This window comes from Triturus cristatus, chromosome 9 (genome assembly GCF_964204655.1).
Source record: "Triturus cristatus chromosome 9, aTriCri1.1, whole genome shotgun sequence".
NCBI lineage: Eukaryota > Metazoa > Chordata > Amphibia > Caudata > Salamandridae > Triturus > Triturus cristatus.
Genome location: NC_140592.1, coordinates 83,151,888 through 83,175,941, shown reverse-complemented (window position 1 = coordinate 83,175,941; position 24,054 = coordinate 83,151,888). Strand labels below are relative to the sequence as shown.

Here is a 24,054-nt window from a genome sequence, read left to right as displayed (position 1 = left end):
GTTTTATGCTCTGTGACAAATAACTCTTAGTAGGAGACCATCTTTCTAGCGCAAACCTTCCTCTGTGGAGACTTTCACCATTGGGGCATACTATGGCCAGATGGCTGTCTACCTTTAGTATGGTCTTTTTTTAATAGATTTTATCGGATTTTTGAAGGAAACAAAGAAAGAAAGCACATAGACAATGTGGCATCTAAGTGCCATCTGATCCCAAATTTAGGAATACCAGATAAATTGTTGTAAGGTATGTAGAAGTATAAAGCCTTTTACATATAGACGAAGACATCTTGTGTTACAGTGGTAGAAAATGTGGTCCGGTGTTGCCGATAAATAAAGAAACAGTGCAGAAATCATATAACGTGCTTAACTATTGCAGCGGTATATAAACAAACCACCAACCAACAGGTGCACTCCCAGTAGCAGACAGTAAAGAAAGAGAAAGGAGAGGGGAATTCCTATCTGGTCTATATTGTGCATCAATGGTAGATGTCATGGAGTGTAGACACTAGTGTGTGATGTCTGGGAGATAGGCGAGTATGTTCGTATATTGCGACCTTTAGTGTGGTCTTGTAAAGTAACTTGACAAGTCTCGTTAAGCAAAGGCTGTCTGCCATTTGTGTAGTCTTGTAGCACTGTCACACTATATCGGGGCACAATACCGCAATCAATTATTACATAATAGTGAGGAACACTCCGGCTGTGGGCATAGTGACTCCGGTTGTGTATTGTATAGTGGGGTAGAGCAAGCCTCACACTTTGGGTGTGACACTGGAGACCAATTCCCTCAAAGATGTCTTGTATAGGTTTCATGGGAGGGAGTTGCTTGCATCTCGTCATGTATTAGCCAAAGTTTTTGTCTTATAGGGACCAGGAATCTAGAATGTTCCTCCCAGATTATTCAGTCGCCCTCCCATTTAGAATTGAGAAGATAATACTTACTGTTCTTTGAGCAACAACTAGCTTGGCGGGCAAAATTGAAGAAGAGCATGTTTCTGCTTTTCTGTTCACCAGTGGCCAGCCAGCTTCATAAAGGGTGCAAGTGGCTTTGCCTTCATCATTCGGCCCAAGACTCTTCCACTACTCTGCCATCAGGTTTATCACTGCGTTAACTCAGCGCACCTCCAGAAGACTTTAGCTCATGCCCCATGTCCTCCTCTACAAATCCTGTAGTCTTGAGAAAGGCTATTCCACCTCACCTGTTGTGCCTACAGCCCACTTTTACCTTCAGGATCTAGAGCTTGTTTAATGAATCATCTGTCGGGAACAGTTGACCGTTGGTGGAACCCTCACACCCGAAAGCTGTTAAGCCACCTGAACCGCCAGGAGAGTTTTACTTACATACACTTCTGGTAATGTACACCTTCCAGGTAGCACAAAAACACTTGGCTGCACTATTGATGTTTATATACAGCATGAAAGAGTATCTCTAGGCGGCCTTCTTACGTGTAAATACATCCTGGCTGCCAAAAGGGTAAAATTCCCATATGGCCTTTTTTGTCTTTTTTGTTTGTCCCCCTTTCCCTGTGGAGAATAAACTCCTTTCTTTTGTGGAGGTGGTGGAAGAGAATTTGTAAGTGCTCAACCCTTTTTGAATACAAACAGATTCCAAAATGAGCCTGCCCAGGGCTCGCTTCCGAATCATCTCTTAATATGCATGTGACATCTCTAGTGTGTCAAACTCACATTGATGGCTCCAAAGACATTCCCCAGCCCTTCCCAGGTCCCAAGGATTTCGCTGGTGTGCTTGGTGCCCAGCACCTCCCTATCCATGCAGACTAGCTCAAGCCATTTTTTTCTGGAGGGGGGGTGGGGGGGGGTGGATGTGAGAACCAGAAAGGAGAAGCTTTTATTTTTAAACAGATTTTTGTTCACTTTCATCTTGTCAATTAGTAGCAGTACATATCAACAAGAGTGTCCCATCATATAAAGGAGAAGCTTTTATATGGCTTCTCTTCCTTTATCACCTACTCCAAGGTCAAGCTGAGATGTAGTAGAGAAGGAAACCCCTACCTGCCTGGCCTTGGCTAAGACCGAAAAGTCTTAATGTCTGGAGACTAAGATGGTCTATTCTTTCATCTCTACTGGCACACAGTGGTCTTAGAGCACTTGGGCTTCATGAATGCAGTTATTGTTCACAAATAATATGCTATATAATTGCCACAGCTATCACCAATGAGACTTCCTGCTCTGCTGTGACCATCTCTAAATGCTGTATGTGGTGCCTGAATATCTTTAAGTTTGTTAGCACCCACAAAAGCTATTTGACTTGACTAGAATTTCTGGCAGACCTTTTGGGCTATATAAGTAATCCTGCCGCTTGAGAAGTTAAAGCTCTTTGCCTTCTGTTTGATTTGTTTCCTTCAAGAATAGGGCTAGACACTGTCCCACTGTGGGTTTTTGTGATCTGAAATAGTCATTCTACGCTCTGAAAAACCTAAATGCGAACTTTGGGTCCGAGACTATCAGAGGTTCACCTCACTGGTTGTGTTTGGTGGACTTGTACTATGGGTGCTTTTGCATCCCTATGCACCACAGGTAATATTTTGGTTTGCTATTAGAGAAAAGCTTCACTGGTACACAAGGTCCCCTTTATTCTCCTCTCAGCCCGCTATTGCAGTATTATTATAGGCCATTGAGCACCTGTCAGGACATGGCCTTGTCCATCCAAGTCCTTGTCCTGCAGACCCTTTTCAGGCTGGTCTCCTCTGAACTTTTCAAAACCCTCATTGGTACTATCCAAAAGATTTAGGTCACCTTGAGCACAGGCGTAGCAAAAGATTACCTTTCACAGGAGCGCATAAAGACAATAACAAAGACTGTCTCTTCCTTGAGCACTTCACAATGAAGTACTGGTCATTTCAGATGGTCCTAGACCTTTGGGCTCAATGCATTGTGTGGTTTTCCGTTGCATCTGCCCACTTCCACTTGCGCTCTGCCCTCCTTTACCTGGAGGAGTTCTGGGATCAGGAGCTCAGACCATCTGTTCCCTTATTATTTTCCCTCTTTCTGTGGTCTCAAACAGTTTTTGATAGTAGGAGAGCCATGATTTAGGAGCAGGATAAAGGTGCCTTTATGGAGACCCTTTTGCTTATAGTCCTCCTGTTACACAAACACCTTAAGCTAGTCCTTCTAAAACCAGTCAGCATGTTATACAGTAAGGCTCTTTTATGAATTCACTAGAAAGTCTGTGAATGTCTGTGGGGAAAGTGAACATGTTCTACTATGTATGCGCAAGCAGCATTGGCTGCTCTTCGATTTTTAGGAGCGGTTTGGGGTTCTGCCAAGTAAAGATAGTGCCTTCAGCTACAATTGTCACCATGATAGCTTTACATTTTGGTATGTATCAGTCTAAGAGTAAATGGGGACGAGCTAAGTTTAGCTCTTAATGGTACTCTGTCAGCCCATCTGGCTGTACATTTAGTACAACTTAGAGTACCTCCTCTGGTTCAGTTACGGTCTGAGCTATGACATATATCCTTATTTGTGTGCAGTGGGTTTGGGCTAATGGTAGGCTTTCGCGTGGATAGAAAACCTAAAGCAGTCTAGCAGAAGTGGGAATGTCTGGAGCTCTGCTTCAGTAACTTAACAGAGAGAGGTGTACAGAGAGACCAGGGAATTTGGGAGAGGCACATTTAATATGTGTAAGGGAACACCTGGATGGGTAAGGGCAGACAGAAGCTAAAAACTGGAGTAGGTTGGAGCAGACTGGCATCTTAATAGAGGAACTGAGTAATGCTTGCAAAAGAAAAAAGGAAACTCGTATAAACACTGTACAACAAGCACTGGAAAGGCAATGGGGAAGTACAAAGCAGAAGAAAAATTGAGTATTATATCAACTCCCTCAACTGGCTCCCCATGGAAGGGAGGTGTATTTACAAACTGGCCTGCATCACACACAAAACCCTTCACTCTCCGGCCCCTAACTACCTGAACAACAAATTGGTAAGAGCAGGTCAATCCAGAACGCTGAAAAGCTCCAACTCACTCCTTCTTATTCCCCCGAAACTGAAAAAGAAAACCACACAATACCGATCGTTCTCTGGCAACGCTCCCAGGATGTGGAACGCTCTCCCTAGAGTCCTCAGATGCAACCCCTCCTTCTCCTGTTTCAAAAGGGACCTGAAAATCCATCTCCTTAACAAACAGTTTCCTGACCAACGTCAACTAACCTAGACTTTAATATCCGAGTTTACTCCTCTCTCTTGACATTCAAGGATAGTTGGTGACTGAGTGTGTTAACCACCTTATCTTCCATGCTGTATTTTTTCTATCCCTGGTTTTGCTTCCTTACTGCCTGCCTACTTTGTAATGCAATTTCCGTCTGTTTTTCTTTACAGTATGTATGTAAAGCGCTCTGATACCTACGGGTCAAGCTAGCGCTATATAAAACTTTTAAAATACAATAAAAATAAAAATTGATAGGTTGCATTCTTTATGGAAAATGTTCTGTATGTAGTGCAAGCGAGATCACAAAACGGCAAGGAGCAGTTATTCTTCCAGTGTTTTGGGAGACAGTCTGCTATTCTTATGGAAGAAAAGCATTTGGTGGATATCTGTACCTGGGCATTGCCCTCTCAGAACTCATTGTCACCCTCTGGTAATACTAACTAAGATTTGAACTTAGACACAAAGGACGACAAAGGAACCGAGCAAGAGGAAGACGATTTGGCAAGAGGATCCAGCAAAAGAAGGACTGGATTCTAGAAACATGGAATTGTGTGAAAGTAGCAATAAAGAAACACCAGATGGACCAGCTTAACTAGCTAATTGGGAAAACAATACAGACGCAGGAATGTATAAAAGGCGAGTAAAGAGCTGTAGCAAGAAACGCAGAACGAACAAGGAGCTCTGCAATACAGAGTAAGGAATCTGGAATACAAAGAAGAACAAGATTAGATGTATGCAGATCCAACAAGAGTAAAGGACAAGGAATCTGCATACAAACCTAAATAGGGTTGGAAGTACACAGAGAGTACAATGAATTCTGGAAGACTAGACAAAGAGTCTGCAATAAAAACAAACATGGCAGCTAAAGCATCGAGTAACAGGGAACATGAATAAAATACTGGATGTCAAGAATATGCAATTCCCATGCGAACAAGGAAAACGGCCTTCAATGGAGGAGCAGGTGTGTCCACAACGTCAGTTGTGAGATGGTTGCATGCACACTGGGCACAAACCAGACATGTATGACCGCTCGGGGAGAAGCACAGGTGCAGCTAGAGAGCCAGGTACTTGGAATTGGCTCTGCCAACAGAGCAAAGATTGCACTGGGACTTGGACCGGGAATGACTACAGAATCCAGAAGGCAGAAGAAGGGAGACTTGGAATGAGTAGTTGAGCGTGAATCAAGCCTGAGACAGAGGAAAGTCCAGAAAGCATGCACGTGTGGGTCACTCAATCCATAGGGACCAGGAATCCTGATAATAAACAAGTCTACCGATGAACCTGCATGAACCAGAAGGCATTGGTATGGAAACCAGGGCTAGAGTAAAAAATGAAGGCAGATGTGAAATTGGTCATGGAGTGTTCTATTGTAAAGTGGCACTGTGGCAGGACCCTACAGGGCCCTTGAATGCCACCTGATATCAGGGTGGCAACATCCTAATAGTTGGGCTGCAAGATTTGCCTTCTGACAGCTTTCTGTACTCTACATTAGTATACATTTAAATTGTGCATGATAGATACCGAAGGGCTTGGGATAGTCTGAAATAGAGACTGTTTGTGGTGGGTTCTTATAAGTTTAAATCTCACTGTTGTATCTTGGATCCCTTTCTCTACCCCTGGATAGTATACATGTTTTCATCTCTCACCCCTGCATTTTCCTTCGTGTTCTTTTCCTCCATATTTTAGCCTGGAAGAGTGGGAGTTTGCAAGCTCTGTTTATCTTTGAATATTCACCAAGCGCCTTTTGAAATTGTGTCTGAGGTATGCTGTATGCAGAACCCTGAGTTCTTTCTTTTTCTGTTCACAGGTGGTTGGCTGTCAGGATGGGACGATCGCCTTTTATCAGCTGATTTTCAGCACTGTCCATGGCCTGTATAAGGATCGCTATGCCTACAGGGACAACATGACTGACGTCATTGTGCAGCACCTCATCACCGAGCAGAAAGGTAAGCGTGTAGCATTTAGACAGGCTCTCTCTCATTCATGAGAAAAATTCCAAATAAACTCTTGCAATACTTCTCTTTTTTGTCCAGTAAGGATCAAGTGTCGCGAGTTGGTGAAGAAGATCGCCATCTACAAGAATCGTCTGGCAATTCAGATGCCGGAGAAGATTCTGATCTATGAGCTGTACTCAGACGACACCTCTGACATGCACTACCGCATCAAAGAGAAGATCATGAAGAGGTTTGAGTGCAACCTGCTGGTTGTGTGTTCGCAGAATATCATTCTCTGCCAGGTACTGCTCCCTGCCTCTGGAAAATGTTATCATGGTGTGTTGGTTATGTGCAAACATGTCTGCAAAATATATGGCATGCCCCTATATCTGCACCCATGCTCATCCTTTTTATTTTCCTTTTTGCCTTTGAATAATGCATTTTAGATGCTGCTTCTTCAAGTGTCTTTTTTACTCCCATGCTTCGACATTTGCAGGGGATTCTGAGATTCATGGAATCCACATCTTATTAGTCTGGTTTTCAGTAATGTCTGGGGTCGCCTGGGTGGGGAAGCAGGCAGAGGGTAATCTAGCACCAAGGATGAAACTCTTTCAATGTGATGTCACTAAATTTATATGGCTGTGATGTCTTTCCATACATCCCAGAGGCGATACCAAACCTAAATGGTAGCCTGAACTGTCCTTTTGCTTGCAGTTGCTTTCTGAATTTTCAGAATTCACCGTTGCCAATGTATCACCTGTTGGTACCTTGAGCATGCAGAGATGCCATGCATGCCTAATACCCCCAAGCTCAGAAGACCCAGAGGAACAAAGCTGCAGATTAACCTTGGCAGTGATAAATACCTGCATGGTACAGATTGGAGGGAATTACCTTGTTTTGAAAATAAATCACTAACATTTGGACAAAGGTTCAGGATGTGCTACTGATTCAGCCAGTGAGCGCGAGGGAGGGCTGGCTTATACCATTAGAATCCTTGGGCTGTACATAATTAGAAAATATGTTTTTTTATGCATCTCAATGGAACTGAGTTTGATACCGGTCATCAAATGAACAGAACTCCATAAACAGTGATCCTTCCACAATCGAGCTAATGTTACGTAACTGATTGTGTAGACTGTATTACCTAGGAAAACCCACACATATTTGGTATTGCTAGACTCTAACATTCAGGGTACAGGGCAGTGTTTGCTTGGGTAGCATCCCTGGTTTTATGTTAGTCCATTTGAGAAATGTAACAAAATATTGAGCCAATTTGTTACAAAAACAAAAATATTGCCACATTTTTCAATATATTGCCAGGCTGCATTGAGATTGTAAATGGTGATTTCCTTCGCCAGCTCCAGACATTTGATATATTTTTTTGCATGAATATATATATAGTTTGTGTGGGTGCACTAAGACGTCACAGAGATACAGGTGTTTAAGAAACCTAACACAATTTTTTGAATAAGACTCGAGAAGAAAAGTGTGCATATACTCTGAAAATGAAAGGGTTAAGAGATATTTGAGAAAGAAATTCTACCCACTTGTTAGGAGAGTCTCACCTTTCCTGTGAATTTAATATGAGCTTTTCAAATTTAATCATCCAGCCTATTGAATTTATGCATTAGTTTTACCTTAAACTTCTATTTTGAAGAGGGGTTTTCCTGATGGTTGATTAGCCAGTATAGGAACTAAAATCCAGCTGTCATGTTTCAAACACGTATTGTGCATTATTCCTATCTAATGAGATCCGAGGTTGAGGACTCATCATTTCTCCCTCTTGGAAGTCATTCCTAATTTTCACGGATCAGCGTTTTTTATTACCTTCTCAATGCTATGCCATAAATATGCCTCTACCAATGTGCAGCTTTGTAACTTTTACAGGAGAAGAGACTGCAGTGCCTGTCGTTTAGTGGAGTGAAGGAAAGAGAGTGGATGATGGAGTCTCTCATTCGCTACATTAAGGTTATTGGAGGGCCAACCGGAAGAGAGGGCCTTTTGGTGGGCTTAAAGAATGGCCAGGTAATGTTTGTATCTTGGTGCTTCATTGTCTTAGCTATGAGACTGGATTAATTGGAAAGTACCTCTTAATATAATTGGTTTTATGGAGCACTGCTTACTGTAATTGCTTTTCACCTACAGTTTGTACATATATAGCCACTGTAGAAGCATGTTATATCTGGTTAACAAGAATATTTCGAACAGAAATATAGTGCACTCTGATTATATCCATACATTTAAAATGGATGATTAAGCGTGAATGATGTTCGATGAGACCAACTGCACAACATGTAGAATTTTACATATTAACAGTGCGAGCAGTTATGGATCGTGGTGGGGGGCTGGAGGGGGGTCAGGGATGGTGGTAGATGAATGATCCTTTCATGACCTCATGAAGGGCAGATGAATCTCCTGTTTAAGAGCCTAAAGGCCCGAAAGCTGAGGACTTATTAGTTTAAAAAAAAAATGTCTATTGTTTTCAATAATAACAGCAACAGTACAACATCGGCCAAAGAAAGCCCACCGCCACTCTTCCCAGGAGCCTCTTTAACACAGGTGTCATACTGATTAGGCATTACAATTTACATTCCGCGGTACCCACACATAAATCCAATGGTAAATGAGGACTTACTAAGTTAAAGGACAATCAATGAGGCAGAGCAGGGAGTCTTAGGAATGACTGGAGATGTTGATTGGCAGACTGAAAATCGCTGTCCCAAGTGTCGCCAAAGGCTGCCAGCAAGGAATATGTGGACAGCTTTGAAGAATAGTGAGAAAATATGTTATTCCCCCCCCCTCTACCCCTCAGCCAATCAGTAGACATTTTCAAACTCTTCACAGGTCAGGAATCCCCTGAGCCCCAGGACACCTGACCTGTGGAGGATTGTGACCACAGTGCTCAATCTCTGTGGCTACTGTCTTGTGGTGGTTCCTAAACACAGCACCGAGGTTCTGAAACCAATGGCCTGCGCAAAGTGTTCTCAGCTCTGGGATTCCTCTTTTGGCTTCTAACCAAAGCATATAATCTCTGGGACTAGCGGCCTGTGGAATTCTCTTAACATTGTACGTTAACCTTGAGTCTCCACACCTGATGAAGTTTCTGTAAGCTTTCCCTAAACTGATGTGACTCATCGCCTTTAAAGGTTTAGAAACGCTGTACATATGCACTGTTACTCCTCCTCTGTGCAGGTTTACAAACACTGTCCCTATTCTGCAGAATGCCAAGGCACTGGGACGTCTGGCCTGAGGAGGTTACAGAACTTTGCTTTTTGTAGGAGTTGGGCAAGTAAAGAAAAATAGATCTCTGCCAGGGCCCTGAAGCATTGTGTAACTTCAGTCGTTAAAAAGAAAAATGCAGTGTTTCAGTATATGGCTTTAACATTAGAGTGGCAAATTGAAGCCCCTTGTTAATCGATTGTAATGTTTCCTGTGGAATTCATAGTGAGTGAACTATATGCACAAATTTTATTGAAAAATCTCTTTTTACCTAAATTGTGACGCAACAGTGTGTAGGCCCACTGCTTCAGAAGTGTAGTTTCTTCCATGAAGTATTGCCCGCAGCTCATACGAGTGCATCATTACGTGCTCATTGTTCTCTCAAATCATGCCCTTACAGACCTGTAAGCAGAACTCATTTTAATGTTCTTCAGTTCAGATTGATTGATCTAGATTCTAGAAGTATGATTTTTTTATATGTAGTATATGAAGTAGAGGAAGAGATGGTTTACCATTAATGCTGGAGTAGCCGATGGGTAGCTGGCTCTCTGCACCAACCCTTTTGTACATTATTCACAATAGAAATTGAAAGTTTGGGGTTATTTAATGGCATAAGGGACAAACGGTGGAGCAGCGGATGAAAAGATTCTTGTTCACAAGAAGCCCTGTTTCCCTCAGATTTTCATCTTTTACCTGGCAAAATTTGGATGGGAACAAAATCGGCTGTGAGTTACCTTAACACATTTTGAAGTGTTGAATCGAGTATAAACGCCGGAGTCGATATTACTGGGCCATGTGTAATGAGAGCCTACCTAGTTGATAACTTAAGGTGATGCTATTACAAATTACTCAATGTGCCCTCACAGGTTGTGGAGATATTGTTTGTAGGAAAGACTAATAAGACACCTAGAAAGCAGTATTTTGCTTGTTCCAAAGCAGCTTGTATTTTTACAAAAGACAATTGTGTTTATAAGAATGTATATCGATCGTACAGTGGACTTCAAGTAATTCTTTTGTACTCTGGTCCACAGAAGACCTGTGCAAATGTTCGACAATCTTCATATAGGATGTAAGGTGCCACAAATAGTAGAGCAGCAGCTGAGTGATAGACTGCAAAAGGTGCAGACTAGTAGAGCTTGTTCTGAAAATATGGTGGCCAGCAGGGTTCCTCAGATGGAATTATTTGGCTTAGCGGTCTTCAGTACATTGCTAGATGACGTTTTAGAGTAGTTGGGAGAAACGCTGCATCTATTGTTGGATAATAATACATTTATAATGGTAGGTTGGATTGTTTGGGAAAAATGAGGAGCCTGTTGTGGGTTGGTTCTGTGTTCTGGTCTAGCGGTAATGTGACTGTGTCACTGGGAATGAAACCAGCAGTATACAAACTGAAAGAGCTAGAATCTTGAGTGGTCGGTTGGTGAATGAGTCTCAGAAACATGGTCATGTTGCGTTCTGGTACCAGTAAAGCCTGGATTGGATTGAAATGGAATTGCTTGGTCGGTTCTGTCAACATTTGGACACAGCAGAGCCCCTTTGAACATTCTGGATGTTTGATGTAGAAGACTGCAATTAACCTTGAATAGATGCATTTAGGGAATAATTGCTTTGGGATTGGATTCAGAACAAGGGATCCCTGCATGAAGCTAGTTATTGGAGAACATGAATACATTAAAATGTATGTGTTTTCTTTTGTATCTCCAATCCCTGGAGTGTTTACTTATTACTTTTAGGACCTCTGATTATACAATAATGTGCTGCAATTTCATTCTCCTAGATAGTTCTAAAGAAGTCCCAACCCCATCATAACACTTGTAAATCGTTTGCCTCCACTATAGCGGCAAAACAGGTTTTTTCCAGCTTCTTTGTCAGGTGCAGGGATAGTGTCCAAATTTAACAAAACATTTTCCAGATTAAATGGTCTTTTATGTTTTGTATCCACTTTTTTTATCCCTAGACTTAATTTGTTGCATTATGCTTTTTATCTCCCAGTGAGGGGTTAGCCCATTTGCAGGTTAGATTAATCGCTTCTTAGATCAGATCAGTCAATGTATCCCAAGAACTAATTGTTAATCTTGGACCATTGCACAAATGCAAGTCGTTCATTGGTTTTTGCCAAAACACACCTGTCATCCTTTGCAATCCTGCTATAATACCGGATTTTCACTCTTTGTAATAAATGAACAATTCTTTTATTTTTTCCACTTAACTCAACATTTTCCATTTCGCTTCAACATATTACCTTCATAAGGCTCGCTAGTTATAGTCTGCTCACTAAGTAACTACTGGCAATTAGAGGCCGTTGTAAGGTCGAAAAAATGTTTTTTGTCCATACTGAACTGGTCTTGATTAGGTGAAGTTTTCTGATGGACTGGTGTCTTGCAACAAAAGGGATGTGGGTACCCCCGCTTCTTTGTCACCTCCAGTGGCTTAGAAGCATGCTTCCTGTTTGGCGCTCTGATACTAGAGGTCACCAGAAGGTTGCACAGCTACCCGAGTGCCTTTTTAGTCCAGAGATGAACGCCGTTCCAGTGATGAACGCCGTTCCAGATCCTCTACCCTGATACATCATTAAGGCCCAATCCATCTTCCATAATAAGAAATAAAGCTGCACTTGCTGTTTCTTCTGTCTGCACATGTTCCAGTAGAGGTAGGCATCCTTCTTGATGCTGATATCCTTGATTTTTTTAAATTGGAGTTCTTTGGTCATTTATGAACTCCAGTCATCGACCTGCTCCTGCAGTGACATCCTTCTTCTGAATACAACAGTTATTTCCAGTAGTCACAAAAATAGTTTTGACTTTTCCTCAATTGTTTTCAGATCTTGAAGATCTTTGTGGATAATCTCTTTGCTATCACCCTGCTGAAGCAGGCTACGTCTGTGCGGTGCCTGGACATGAGTTCGTCCCGCAACAAACTGGCAGTGGTGGATGAACACAGTACTTGCCTGGTGTATGACATACGCACTAAGGACCTTCTTTTCCAGGTAAGACATTTAACCTCCAGTTGACCCTCATCTCCCTTATTATGAAAGTGATAAAAGATACATGAGAGCAGCGCTTACAATTTAAACCAACTGCTCTTTGGGGCCTGCTTGATTTGACTGTGCGAGTGTGCTAGGTGTGACATTGGTCAGGTACGATGTGAGAGTCCTGTTTATGCAATTGGTTATACTGAGTGCTAGTTGGGACTGAATACACTTGTTGTGTGTGAAATGGCTGTGCGCGCCAGTACTCATGCTTTTCAAACAAATATATATACTTTTTTATTATTTTATTCACAACAGCAACAAAACATACCACCACTCATGTATTACATTTACCTTATCAAATGAGTAGTTTGAAGGACGGGGTCTCATGGTATCTCTGTTTCAGCGCAGCGTCATGGCTTAGTGACCAAACTTCTCCCCGGATCCTCTCTTCTCTCTCCTCCTACCATCTGAGCGTTCCTCTGTCCCTGTGTGCTCATGCTTGATCATGGTGAAACTGTATTGGGTGTGATTGTGTTAAGGCTGGATTCTGAGCCTGTTTGAGATTGTTAAGCTTAAAGCAAGTCCGACATGTAAGCGAGAGCTGGGTATATAGTTCTGTGCTGGAGAAATGGCAGCATTACTCACGTCAGTGCTATCACTACGATCACATAAGTGGGTGATTCAGGAGTGATCTACGTAATAAGTTCTGGTGCTCTTTCGAGTGAAGGTAAGCTGAGCAAAAAGATAGTTTGATCATGAATGGTTGATTTATGTGATAGTCGTCATTCATTCTGTGCTCCTGACTCCCACGGCCCTAATAGTTTCTGCTCAGTGACCTGAGGTGGTGTGCACTCTGCACACAGTCTGTTTCACCCCTTAAGTTCCTGGCAGACACTAAGACCTGTTTGTTTACATTCTCCCACATCCGTTTTTGAATCTTCGGGAATATGTACGTGGTAAGTACCTGGCATGTTGTGTGTTTCTGAGGTTTTCTATGTGAACACCATTGTCATCACTCTCAACATCAAGATAAACTCTTCCCTCAAGCTGAGATCAAATCTCGCTCTTCTTAAGTACAATACTTCTTAAGGCTAATCAAGAGTCACATGGACACGTTTCTTTCTCCTAAATGTGTGTCTGTCCTATGATCATAACCATTCAGTCTGCTGTAAAATTTAACTTTGATGTCCATTTTTTCCCTTAGTATAGAGGTACCCTACTTTTCTGACCAGATATCCATCATGACCAGGTGCCTTTTAAGGCCAATTAGCACAACTAAGCAGTTTCCATATTATGTGTGCAGACATTCTACGGGGTGCCCTCATTCCCTCACTAGTTAGCGCATCATGACAAGTTGCCATTTTGCCCACTTAGCACTTGATGGTCGCTTTGTTTTAAGTTTACTTCATGTATTATTCCATATGTTCCCATTGTAAGTCATGAGTCTGCTCACTCAGTCCACAGGATTTGTACATGCACAATCTTGGGGTTTGCACACCAGAAGAAATGAGGAATTCACAAATACAGACAGGAGTACTGCATATGCTCAAGCCCCAGGGGTCTATGCATGTGCAACTGCACAATTATATGAACACCCTGTCATGAGCATATATTGTGTAATTGTAAAAAAGGTGATTTAATCTGTGCGATGTTTCAATATATTGAGGAAATTGCTTGTGGAAAACCCACGACCAATGTTTAAGCCACTGCGTGTTTTGCTGCAATTATCTAATGAAAGTTTTACCGATGTATAGCATCAGTATAATATTGTAGACATTACTTGCAACAGCAGTAAATGTAAGTGTTTGTTTACTCAATAGTAAAATAAAAAATTGCATATCTTTGGAGAGATTTTTTTGCTGTGACATAGTACGCGGGTCAGTCTTTATCTAGTCCCAAGGAATTATGAGACTGCCCTATAACTCCACAACTTTAAACAATCCTTAGTATTACGGAAAGGATATGTGAGTGGGTAAACCCTTTTCTTGTGTTTAATACTATTTTTCTTACTTCTTTTTCTCCCACAATTAAACAATGCTGTGCCTATTAGGAGCCCAATGCAAACAGCGTTGCTTGGAACACTCAGTGCGAGGATATGCTGTGCTTTTCTGGCGGTGGTTACCTCAACATCAAGGCCAGCAATTTTCCTGTGCATCAGCAGAAGCTTCAAGGCTTTGTGGTGGGGTACAATGGCTCCAAGATCTTTTGTCTGCATGTTTACTCCATGTCCGCTGTTGAAGTGCCACAGGTAAACACCTTTGCCAGATTTTTCTCTTAAGTACTTTCTCGTTTGTAATTCTTACTCATCTTCATAATACACAGCTGTGGTAGTAATTGACATAAATACTCACACACAGGTAACTTAAATTTAATCATTTTGTTTCCATCTTGTCTTCTATGTGAATAAACATTATTCTCTTAGATCCTATCCATTTTTTTAAGACTGTCCAAGATTTAGAGGGCAGGTGGTATAGTAGATCTTGAACATTAGTTGCAAGAAGTCTTATTTTTTTCAATATAATCCTTGTATGTGAGCCCCTCCTACAGTGTCCCACAGCCTTCCGATTTAAGACTCCTAGGCAGAACACCAGTTCCCACAGGAAAAAAACTCCATCTAGAACCAATCTTTCTGTTATTATTCAAGTTCACAGTTAACCCTCCCAGCCCTTGTTTTGTCTTTCCTTTTGATACCCCAAATTAGACAGTGCTCTTGATTTGAATAGAAGTAGTTTATTTAAATGTGAGTAGTTGCTGCACAGAATGCCCTCCTTCCGTTTGCTGCCCATGCTACAGGTCTGCTTTTTATATTGGAGATGTGGGGGTTTATTGTACAGCCCTTCGCATCAGCATTGGTCTCTTCATTAAGCTTGTGACCCTAGAATGAGAGGGCCCTTGCTTTAACCAACACTGCAGTGTAGTGATTTGTGCTTCAAGTGAATCTGATTTCTTGTAAAAACACTCTAAGGAAGATATTAGGATTTCTTAATTCTTCACAGGATTGCAGCGAATTCCACACCTTTGTCAGAAAACTGCTAGTTGTGGGGCATTGTTATGGTTGAATGGGGATTAAAAGCCCCACACTGGGATTTTTAAAATCTTCAAGTCTCTCAGAAAAGTCACAGTAATATGCAGCTAAGATAAATGTATCTGACTTTATACTTGACCTGTAAATGTCAAGTATGCCATATATTTTCAATGGCAAGCCCCACTGGAATGGCTGTCCGTTCCTGCATCGCTTCCTGTCAGAGTCCCAGCAACTAGTCTTTCTGTTGCCTTCCCCAGTACGTCACCTACTTTCACTTTGTTTCTTTGCAGGAATGCCTCAGGATATGCACAACCTTTCTGTGCTACAGATCACAATTGACTCCTGCCCTGGCCTCTGCTGTGGTAGACATCCCTGTGCACCATTTTAAAACACAGTGGTGTGGTGTGCCAGAGAACATATAGTTTCCTCTTCTAGAGAAGTGCATGAATCATAGGGTCTGCACTCAGCAGATGTTTCCTCAATTTCCTTCTGTTACGCCCTCCTTTAGCTGGCATAGTAGCCTCAACCTTGGAGCCAATTCCAAAGTACATTGTTTCTGGGACCTGCCTAGTTTCACACTTCTCCTGTGTGCTTTTGTTCTTTAGTTTTCTGCACAGCATTTTGTGCTCTGATATCTTCCCAACTTCAGCTACGTACCCTGTTATCTTCCTGTATGTTGGCACTGGTTCTGATAGTCTATCTTCTCCTCTTTGTCTTTTTGGGTTTTGATGTTCCACTATTTGCCATTTTGTGTTTTGATGTTCTTCTGCAGTCTACTTTATACTGTGATGTTCTCATGTCTTTGACTTTTGCTTTGATGTTTTCCTCTCTGACTCCTTCTTGTCCACTAGCGTTATTAGTCTAATTTCTGGTGCTTTAGAGTGCGAAACCCGCCTAGTCTTCTGTCTGCCACATTGTGCTGCAATACCCTCTCATACAGACCAGACAACAGTGCTTAGAATATTATGAAACCCAAAATAACACTAAATGCATTTCTTTGTTGCACATTATATGTTCTGTAACTGCACAGTTTTGCACTGCACATTTATTGTAGAAATTGCTACCATTCACAGTGTTCTCCTCATTTTAAATGTATATGCAATGGCTTGCATGTATATGTTTGTATAGAGCTGTGAACGAATGGTATCGGGCCCAAACGTGCTAATGATACTTCATGCTGTGTTTCACCGAGTTTAAAGAAATGCAGAAAGAAATGCCACAGATGTAGTTGAAGACTACTACCATCATAGTGCCAAGCTTGATTTTATTTCAAAAGAGGCCACCCCTGGTAATCTCTATGGGACACACTCTCAAAATGAGAAGCAACATGAGGCAACAATGTACATCTAACAAGCTCTGCCCCGGGCTCCCATATCTGGAAGACACTTTAAATTTCTTACCTAAATCTGGCGTTGGATCTACTGTTTTTTCACCATGGCTTCCACCATCTGCCCCCTTTTACTAAGTGAGACAGACCTGCTGAATACCTATCTTCCCTTTATCACACCAATATGGCCCTTAACTGTTATAGGGCATCCCTGCACAACCTCAGGCCCCACTGTTGCCTCAAACCCTTTCACTACCTACAGCACCCCGGTGCTACATCCTTTACTGCCTTATCAAGCTAGTGATATGTGTTTGTCCCTTGGGGATACTAGCTTCACTCCATCTCTCCCTTGCCCGGCCAGCTGGAGAGTCTTGCACTGACTGACACAGAAAAGGGACAGGACTTGGAAGAGTGGCTGACGTAAAGGTCTGTTTGCTTCTGGAAAAAGAAGCAAATCTGTTAGTGCTCCCCTTCTAAGAAAGGAGTATTAGTACTACCTTCTTGTGTCAGCCGTAGGTTTCCTCATTCCACGGAGTACATCACCCTGAAAGATGTGAAAATATGGCACACACCCCACTTTGTTCTGAGATGATCTGCATAAAGATGTGTAGCTAATAAAAAAAGCATAACCTTGTTAAAATCAATGGGTCCCAATACCGGTCAGATCCCCTCTTGACCACTGGTCCCTTACAACTTCACTGGAAGAAAGCAGACTCCTTGGTACAGGTTTCTTAAGGTAGGGGTCCCATAGTTCTCCAGTATTGGATCTTTCAGAGATTCACATGCTTAAATTATTCCCGTCGTCGTAGTGGGAGTCCCACGGTATACAAATAAAAGCAGTAGATAATACTACAATAGGCTACAATGCAATGAACAGTCACTAAAATAACCTATCCATTTTATTTTGTAAAAAAGAACCAAACTTAAGAAGCAGCCAATCGGGCGATGGCACCCTCTAGAACAGAGGTCTTCAATCTGTGGAGCGTGACCCCCGGGGGGGCCTGGAGTCCTGGGAAGGGGGTCGCGCATTTCCAGGCCTAACTTCTGCCTGGAATGCAAAACGTGCTTTGGGCAAACACAACCGTGCTCGTTAAAATGCTTCAGCTGACATGAATTGAGTCTCATGTGCTGTAAAACTAAGAGGCCCAGCAGACAGGTAAAACAATCCTTCAAACACGCCTTCATGCCAGGGTGCCTGCTTGCCTGAATGAAGTGTAAATGTACCCTAGGAGTTAATCTGCAAATGTAAAGGATGCTTGGGAGTGGTTCTGGCTTTAATTGCTGGAATCACTTCAAGCATTGTGATGGCAAAGATGTGTGTATTTGTGTGGTGGTTAGCAACTGGGCTGTGAAGTGTGTGCTTTTAATGATAACTGAATTTACACAGCGCTTAGTACCCCTGAAAATGTGCTGAAGAGACAGTTATGCAAAAATAAATGCATTACTTACAATCTGACATTACACTAATCTACATTTTGGAAATAAGTATACAATAATGACTTACACATTCACAGTGCTTTCTGTCACAGGCTGTGACCTCAAAGCACTAAAAATACCCAAGTCACTATTTTCCACTGCACCAACCAATTTTAATTCTGTGGCTCTCTGGTTACACACAGACCTATGCAGTGCATTAAATAATAGGTTATATAATGGACTGTATAGTGCATTTCCCACTGAGTAACAACTTTTTAAATGTATCTTTCTTTTAAGCTACCCATTATTTTATATGTAGCTACCTGATGGTGAAAGACCTAAAAAGGAACAAAATATTTTAGGGCTGATTTATGAGAGGCTTGCGCCACTGAAGTGTCAATTGTTTTAGTTTCAGCAGCACAAGCATCTAAATCATACCTATGAGGTGAGGCAAAGTCACCCTGTGTGGCTTCGCATGGCCTCATAAGACAAAACAGCACAAGTAGCTGCGTTGCCTTACTCTGTCAAGTAGGCATTCCATAGGAGTTGCGGTGGGTGTTCCCACACAACGCCCATGGATTTTGACGCTGCCCCAGATTTACAAAACCATGTAAACCTGGGGCAGTGCCAAACCTTATGCCTCCCCACAGTAGGCGTAACGAGGGGAAATGGTTTCCTCTTGCCATGTGTGCTGCATTCTGCAGCACACATGGAAAGAGGAAAACCCCTCTTAGGATTGTTTTTGTGCAGGAAAGTGCCCCTTCCTGCACACAAACCATCCAGCCCATGTTGGTGCCAGGCAGCAATTTGGGTGCCAACATAGGGGGAAATTAAAAAAATAAGGTGCATTCCTCCCCTTTCATATTGGCGTAGGGCAGCGCTGCAAGAAGACTTGCGGCGCTGCCCTACGCCAGTGCCTCATAAATGAGGCCCTTTGTTTTTAGCCACACTTTTGACCACGCCCCCAAACACTGACCTTTGGTTTTCTAAATACGGTTTAATTTATTTCCCCAATGTATAAATAATTTGCTGTGGTAATTAGAGGCGTTTATGGTTGTCGATAGTTAGCAATAATGAGGAGGCTCAAGTTCTAGAGATTTTCGTCAGGAGGGGGTCCCTACGCCTAAAAGTTTTTAGCAGGGGTGTCTTGGCATCAGAAAGTTTGAAGACCTCTGCTCTAGAACAATCCCAAGAGAGGGTAGCTTCCTCAGATCTTCTACCACAAGTTGTGTGAAAGGAAGTCTCCTTCATATTTCCAGATTTCTCCTTAAAATGTTGGATTCTTCAAAGAAAGGTCTCTTCAGGTCGTGTGGAGCATGTGGTAAGAAGAGACTACATGCTGAAGACCCCCATAAAAACTGTATCTACTGCCTTTACCCTCAACATAAGGTAAAATACTGTAAGATTTGTAGTACTTTTTCAACCAAAACCCTTAAAGACAGAGAGGGTAGGTTATTGATTTGGCTTCAGAGACTGAAAAATAATTCTGACGCCCTCTCTGAGGATGAGGAGAGCTCTACCTCACAGGCTTCTCAGGAAACATCCAAAAGTAGACAAAGATCTCTTGAATCTCCTGAAGTTTCCAAGAAAAAGGCTTCTAAAAAGTCTCGTCAGGAAGATGAAAGCACCTCACTAAAAGGAAAGCAGTAATTTCCTACTGAGTAGAAAAGCCATAAACAATCTTCGGAAACATCTAGGAAGATTAGTCTCTAGAAAGCGTTTATCGTCGACGGCGTTGTCTTCTGGGTCCCCGTCGACGCAAAAGTCACCTTCTAGACATGTTTCACTTATCTCGTCGTCGAAGACCTCATCGTCGAAATCTATATAGTCGACGATGGATACGACTACGTTATCGTCGACGGCCCGCCGACGCTTCCAGCGTCAATAAAGGCTTCAACACCGCTGAGGACCTCCTCGTCGACGGCAACTTGGACAACTATGACCTTCTCGTCGGTGTCCCTATCGACTACGTTGGTTCCATCGACAACCCCTCCGTCTACGACCCCGTCGACGATGACCTCTTCAGCATCGTCAACGATGCTGACGACTGCTTCTCCATCCGCTCCTATAATGTCCTCGTCGACAACACAGACACCACTGCCGTCGACGAAGCTGACAACGCTGTATCCCAATCCTGGTCTTAAGTGTCTATCAACGACACCGTACACGAGGCGTTTTTTCCAGAATCCTGCAACATTTTTAGAGGAGTCTGATGATGATGGGATGTATGGCCCTGCTAACCACCCCTCTCAGCTTCATGTGAAATATCAAGATGAAGATGATGATGACTATGAAGGTTACTATCAGCAAGAATATCACCCTCCACATGCAAAGATTTTTTTAATTTATCCTGTTATTGAGCCTATGGTCAACCTTCCTGTGGCTTTGGTTTAGGACTTTCAAGACTTGCTGCATGACTACCGCACTTGTTTTCCTTCAGCAGCAGCTGCTCCTCCACCAGCCCCTTTGCCACTTGTTTCTCCTCCACCTAGGCCTGAGCCCTCCCCTACGGCATCCCCCTGCAAGGGATACTGTTTTGCCACAGCAACATCAGGACACTTCTGATGGCGGAAAAATTGAGGAGAGTCGACCTCAGAAAGATGGGCAAATAGGTGATGAATGGAAGGACTATGTTATATCAACACCTGCTTCTCCGTCTCCTAAAACTGCAGCTTCTCCATCAGAATATATTGGTGGCTTCCACGCGCTAATAGAAAGAGCGGCTTCTCGCTTTCAATTGTCATTGACAGTCAAGCAATCTGATTGTTTTCTCTACGATTTCAAGGATTTATCCAGAAAATCGGTGAGATCTACACCCATTGTAGATCACATCTGGGAGGAAGGTGTAAAAGTAATGCGGACCCGGCAGCAAGAGGCTGTGTAGGTGGAACACGGGTGCTGAGCAGCAAGGGCGGTGTGCCATTTTGCTCCCACCCCCCTCCCGGGATCCTTGAGGCATCAAACGGATTGGCCTCTTTAATAAACTCGTTCCTCTCCCCATAACAAATAAATATATTTTGGCGGATTTTTCACTGTAAATAATAATTTTTCACACAGCAGCCCACGGTAGGGTGAACCTTAGCGCGCTCATACCACCGGGGCTCCGCACATCCACTCTGGTCCTGAAAAATGCCTGACGAACACTCATAGAGGCAGAAACATGTTGACCGCCGCGGAGTGAACCAGGTCTTCTATTTTTTTGACCCTCACTCCCTTTTAGTTTGTTCCAATTAGCAAAATTATTAAAGTTTTATTTTTTGACTTAATTGGACATTTTAAATTCACTATCCCCACACAAGAACCCCGCTCCGCAGTAACCTGGCGTTGCAGCACACTGGGATGACATTCGGTCATCCCAGTGGAGCCCGATGATGAAGCATGTCACCAACCAGGTTGGCGAGTGAGGGCTTTTAAATACCAAATGGGTATTTCTCATTGAGGTCTACACTCTTTTCAACAACATATCGGTTTGTCTGGAATCTGTGGACCAGTGCTCCCTCGATTAACAGTGCCCCCTTTATGGATTTAAGTTATACTGGCTTTGTTGATTTTGAGTAAAAGTAATGATGACACCTGCCACAGTTATCCCGGTCTTGCCCAGGATTGACAAAAAGTATAGAGCTCCTGATGATGCTCCAGCATGTCTGGTAGGACATCCTAAGTCGTATTCCATTATCTCACAAGCTGCCCAATGGACATCAAGAAACCCTTTAGCCCCTATTACTGCACCGCCTGATAAGGAGAGAAGGTGCCTCGATAACATTGGTAAGAGATTTACAACCACTTCAGGTGCTACAGTACGCGCGGCTAATATTCTAGCGACATTGGCAAGATATGACCGCCATATGTGGCCCGATATCGCTCATTACATGGATCTCCTTCCAGAGGATAAAAAACTTGAAGCAAGAAAGATCCTTCTAGAAGGAGAAAGATCTGCATCAGAAATTATTGATGTTTCTATGGACGTGGCTTCCTTTGTCTTTGGTCAGCTCGTTGGAGCGGCTGTCCTCAGACGTCAGGGTTGGCTGAAGGCAACAACGTTCCGCCCTGAGGTGCAAAGCAACATTTTGGACTTGCCATTTAATAGTGAGACACTTTTTGGTAAACATATTGATGACTCCTTACAAACTATTAAGACTGACACAGATATAGCTAAAGCTTTGGGCATGCTCCAGTACAGAAAGACCCCTTTCGTGGAGCACATGGCAGAGCAGCCTATTCTTTTTGAGGTGGTTACCGGAGATACCAGCCTCAGACTTACACCTCTTTTCATCCCTGCTACCAGCAGCAACAGCAATACCGTGCGCCACCACAGGCTGCTTACTCTAGATAGCCTAGGCAGAAACAATAAGTTCAATCCAGAGATTCCGTCAGAAAGCAGTGACGAGGCCTTGCTGCTCTTCCCTTGATTACTACATTAAAGAAAATTCCCCTCTCTCGTTGCCTAGGCCAATGGCAGAAAATAACTACAGACAAATCGGTCCTGGATATAATCAAATATGGCAATGCCCTAGAGTTTACCACAGCACCACCACCTCCTCCGCCCCAAAAATCAATACCACCCCATCTTCAATTGCTAAAGAAGGAGGCATTGATTATGCTCCTGAAGGGAGCAATAGAATGTGTGCCACACTCTCAAAAGGGAAGAGGCTTCTACTCCTGTTTCTTCCTGGTGAAGAAGAATTTGGCAGAATGGCGTCCCATTCTAGACCTCAGAAAACTCAACAAATACCTGCAGAAGAAGTCCTTTCGCATGGTAACTCTCTAGGAGATATAACGGGTTCTGAACCATTCGGATTTCCTGGCAAACCTGGATTTGCAGGACGCATATTTCCATATCCCTATTCAGCCCAAGCATTGCAAATTCCTCCGTTTCACTGTGGCAGGTGCACACTATCAATTCAAGGTGCTTCCCTTTGGCCTTCGTTCAGCCCCTCGGGTTTTCACCAAGTGTCTTTTTCCCGTGGCAGCATACCTACGAATAAAGGGCCTGCAGATCTTCCCATATCTCGATGACTGGTTAGTAAAAGCTCCTTTTCTTCATCAGGCTTCGGAGACCATCTCCTTTTGCCTACAGCTCTTCCGCTCTCGAGGGCTGACAGTCTGTCATCAAAAATCCGTTCTAATTCATTCTCATCAGATAAGGCTTTTTATTTTTGATAAGCAAATTTTTTTTGTTGCAAATAAACATACAAAAATACATGGACAACCGTCCAAGCGAACTGGCATCAAAGGATATCTTATACGTTGGTAGACCTTCAACAGCAAAACCTCCCACCCCCTCCCCGACCACTTCACTCCCCGCACCCGCATTGACACCCCTAAATCATACCCCCTAGCCACTTCCCCCACACTCTGTGAAACTTCTTAGGGCAGCCCCGTACCGAATACATCATGCGCTCCTGTGTTGCGCACCAGTCCACCCCCCTCCTCCACGTAGCACACTGGGGTGGGTCAGGCCGCTTCCATGCGGCGGCAATATCCCGCTTCGCTACTACCAAAGCTGTAGTGAGGAAGAATTTCTCATGACGGGAACTGTCCAGACCGTCCGTTATCCCCAGCAGGGCCATTCTGGGATCATTGAACAGTGTTTCAGTTAGCTCAGTCTCGATCTCGCCCCAGTAGGTTCCCAGATGTGGGCAGGTCCACACCATGTGGAAAAAATCCGCCGGATCCGCCCCACAACGTGCACAGGACGCATCTGGAGAGAGACCCGCACGGTGGAGGCGCTCCGGGGTCAGATAGGCGGTATGTAGATAATACAGCCTGGCCGAGGAGGTGATCGTCCTAGGCGCCATAAGGGCGTCTCTCCAGTCGGCCTCATCCAGTGGTCCCACCCAAGCCTCCCAGCGCAATTTCGTGTCCTCCCAGTCCATTGGGGTGTTATTGACCAAGGCCCGGTAAATACAGGAGATACCCCCCCTGCCCAGAAACCCCAACATCACCTGCGCTTCTGGTGGGCTATGGTCAGGAAACCGCGAATCTAGGGGGACGT

The 24,054-nt window shown here is 43.3% G+C and overlaps 1 protein-coding gene across 1 annotated transcript in view; it reads left to right on the top strand.

The window, feature by feature from the left end:
• The window catches only part of IFT122 (intraflagellar transport 122), a 453,095-nt gene that overhangs the window by 163,519 nt on the left and 265,522 nt on the right, over nt 1-24,054 (top strand). The window contains exons 10-14 of the mRNA XM_085624471.1: nt 5,975-6,113; nt 6,201-6,403; nt 7,989-8,126; nt 12,142-12,306; nt 14,342-14,539. Of these exons, the coding sequence (XP_085480597.1) occupies nt 5,975-6,113; nt 6,201-6,403; nt 7,989-8,126; nt 12,142-12,306; nt 14,342-14,539 (843 nt within the window). The remainder of the gene's footprint in view (nt 1-5,974; nt 6,114-6,200; nt 6,404-7,988; nt 8,127-12,141; nt 12,307-14,341; nt 14,540-24,054) is intronic.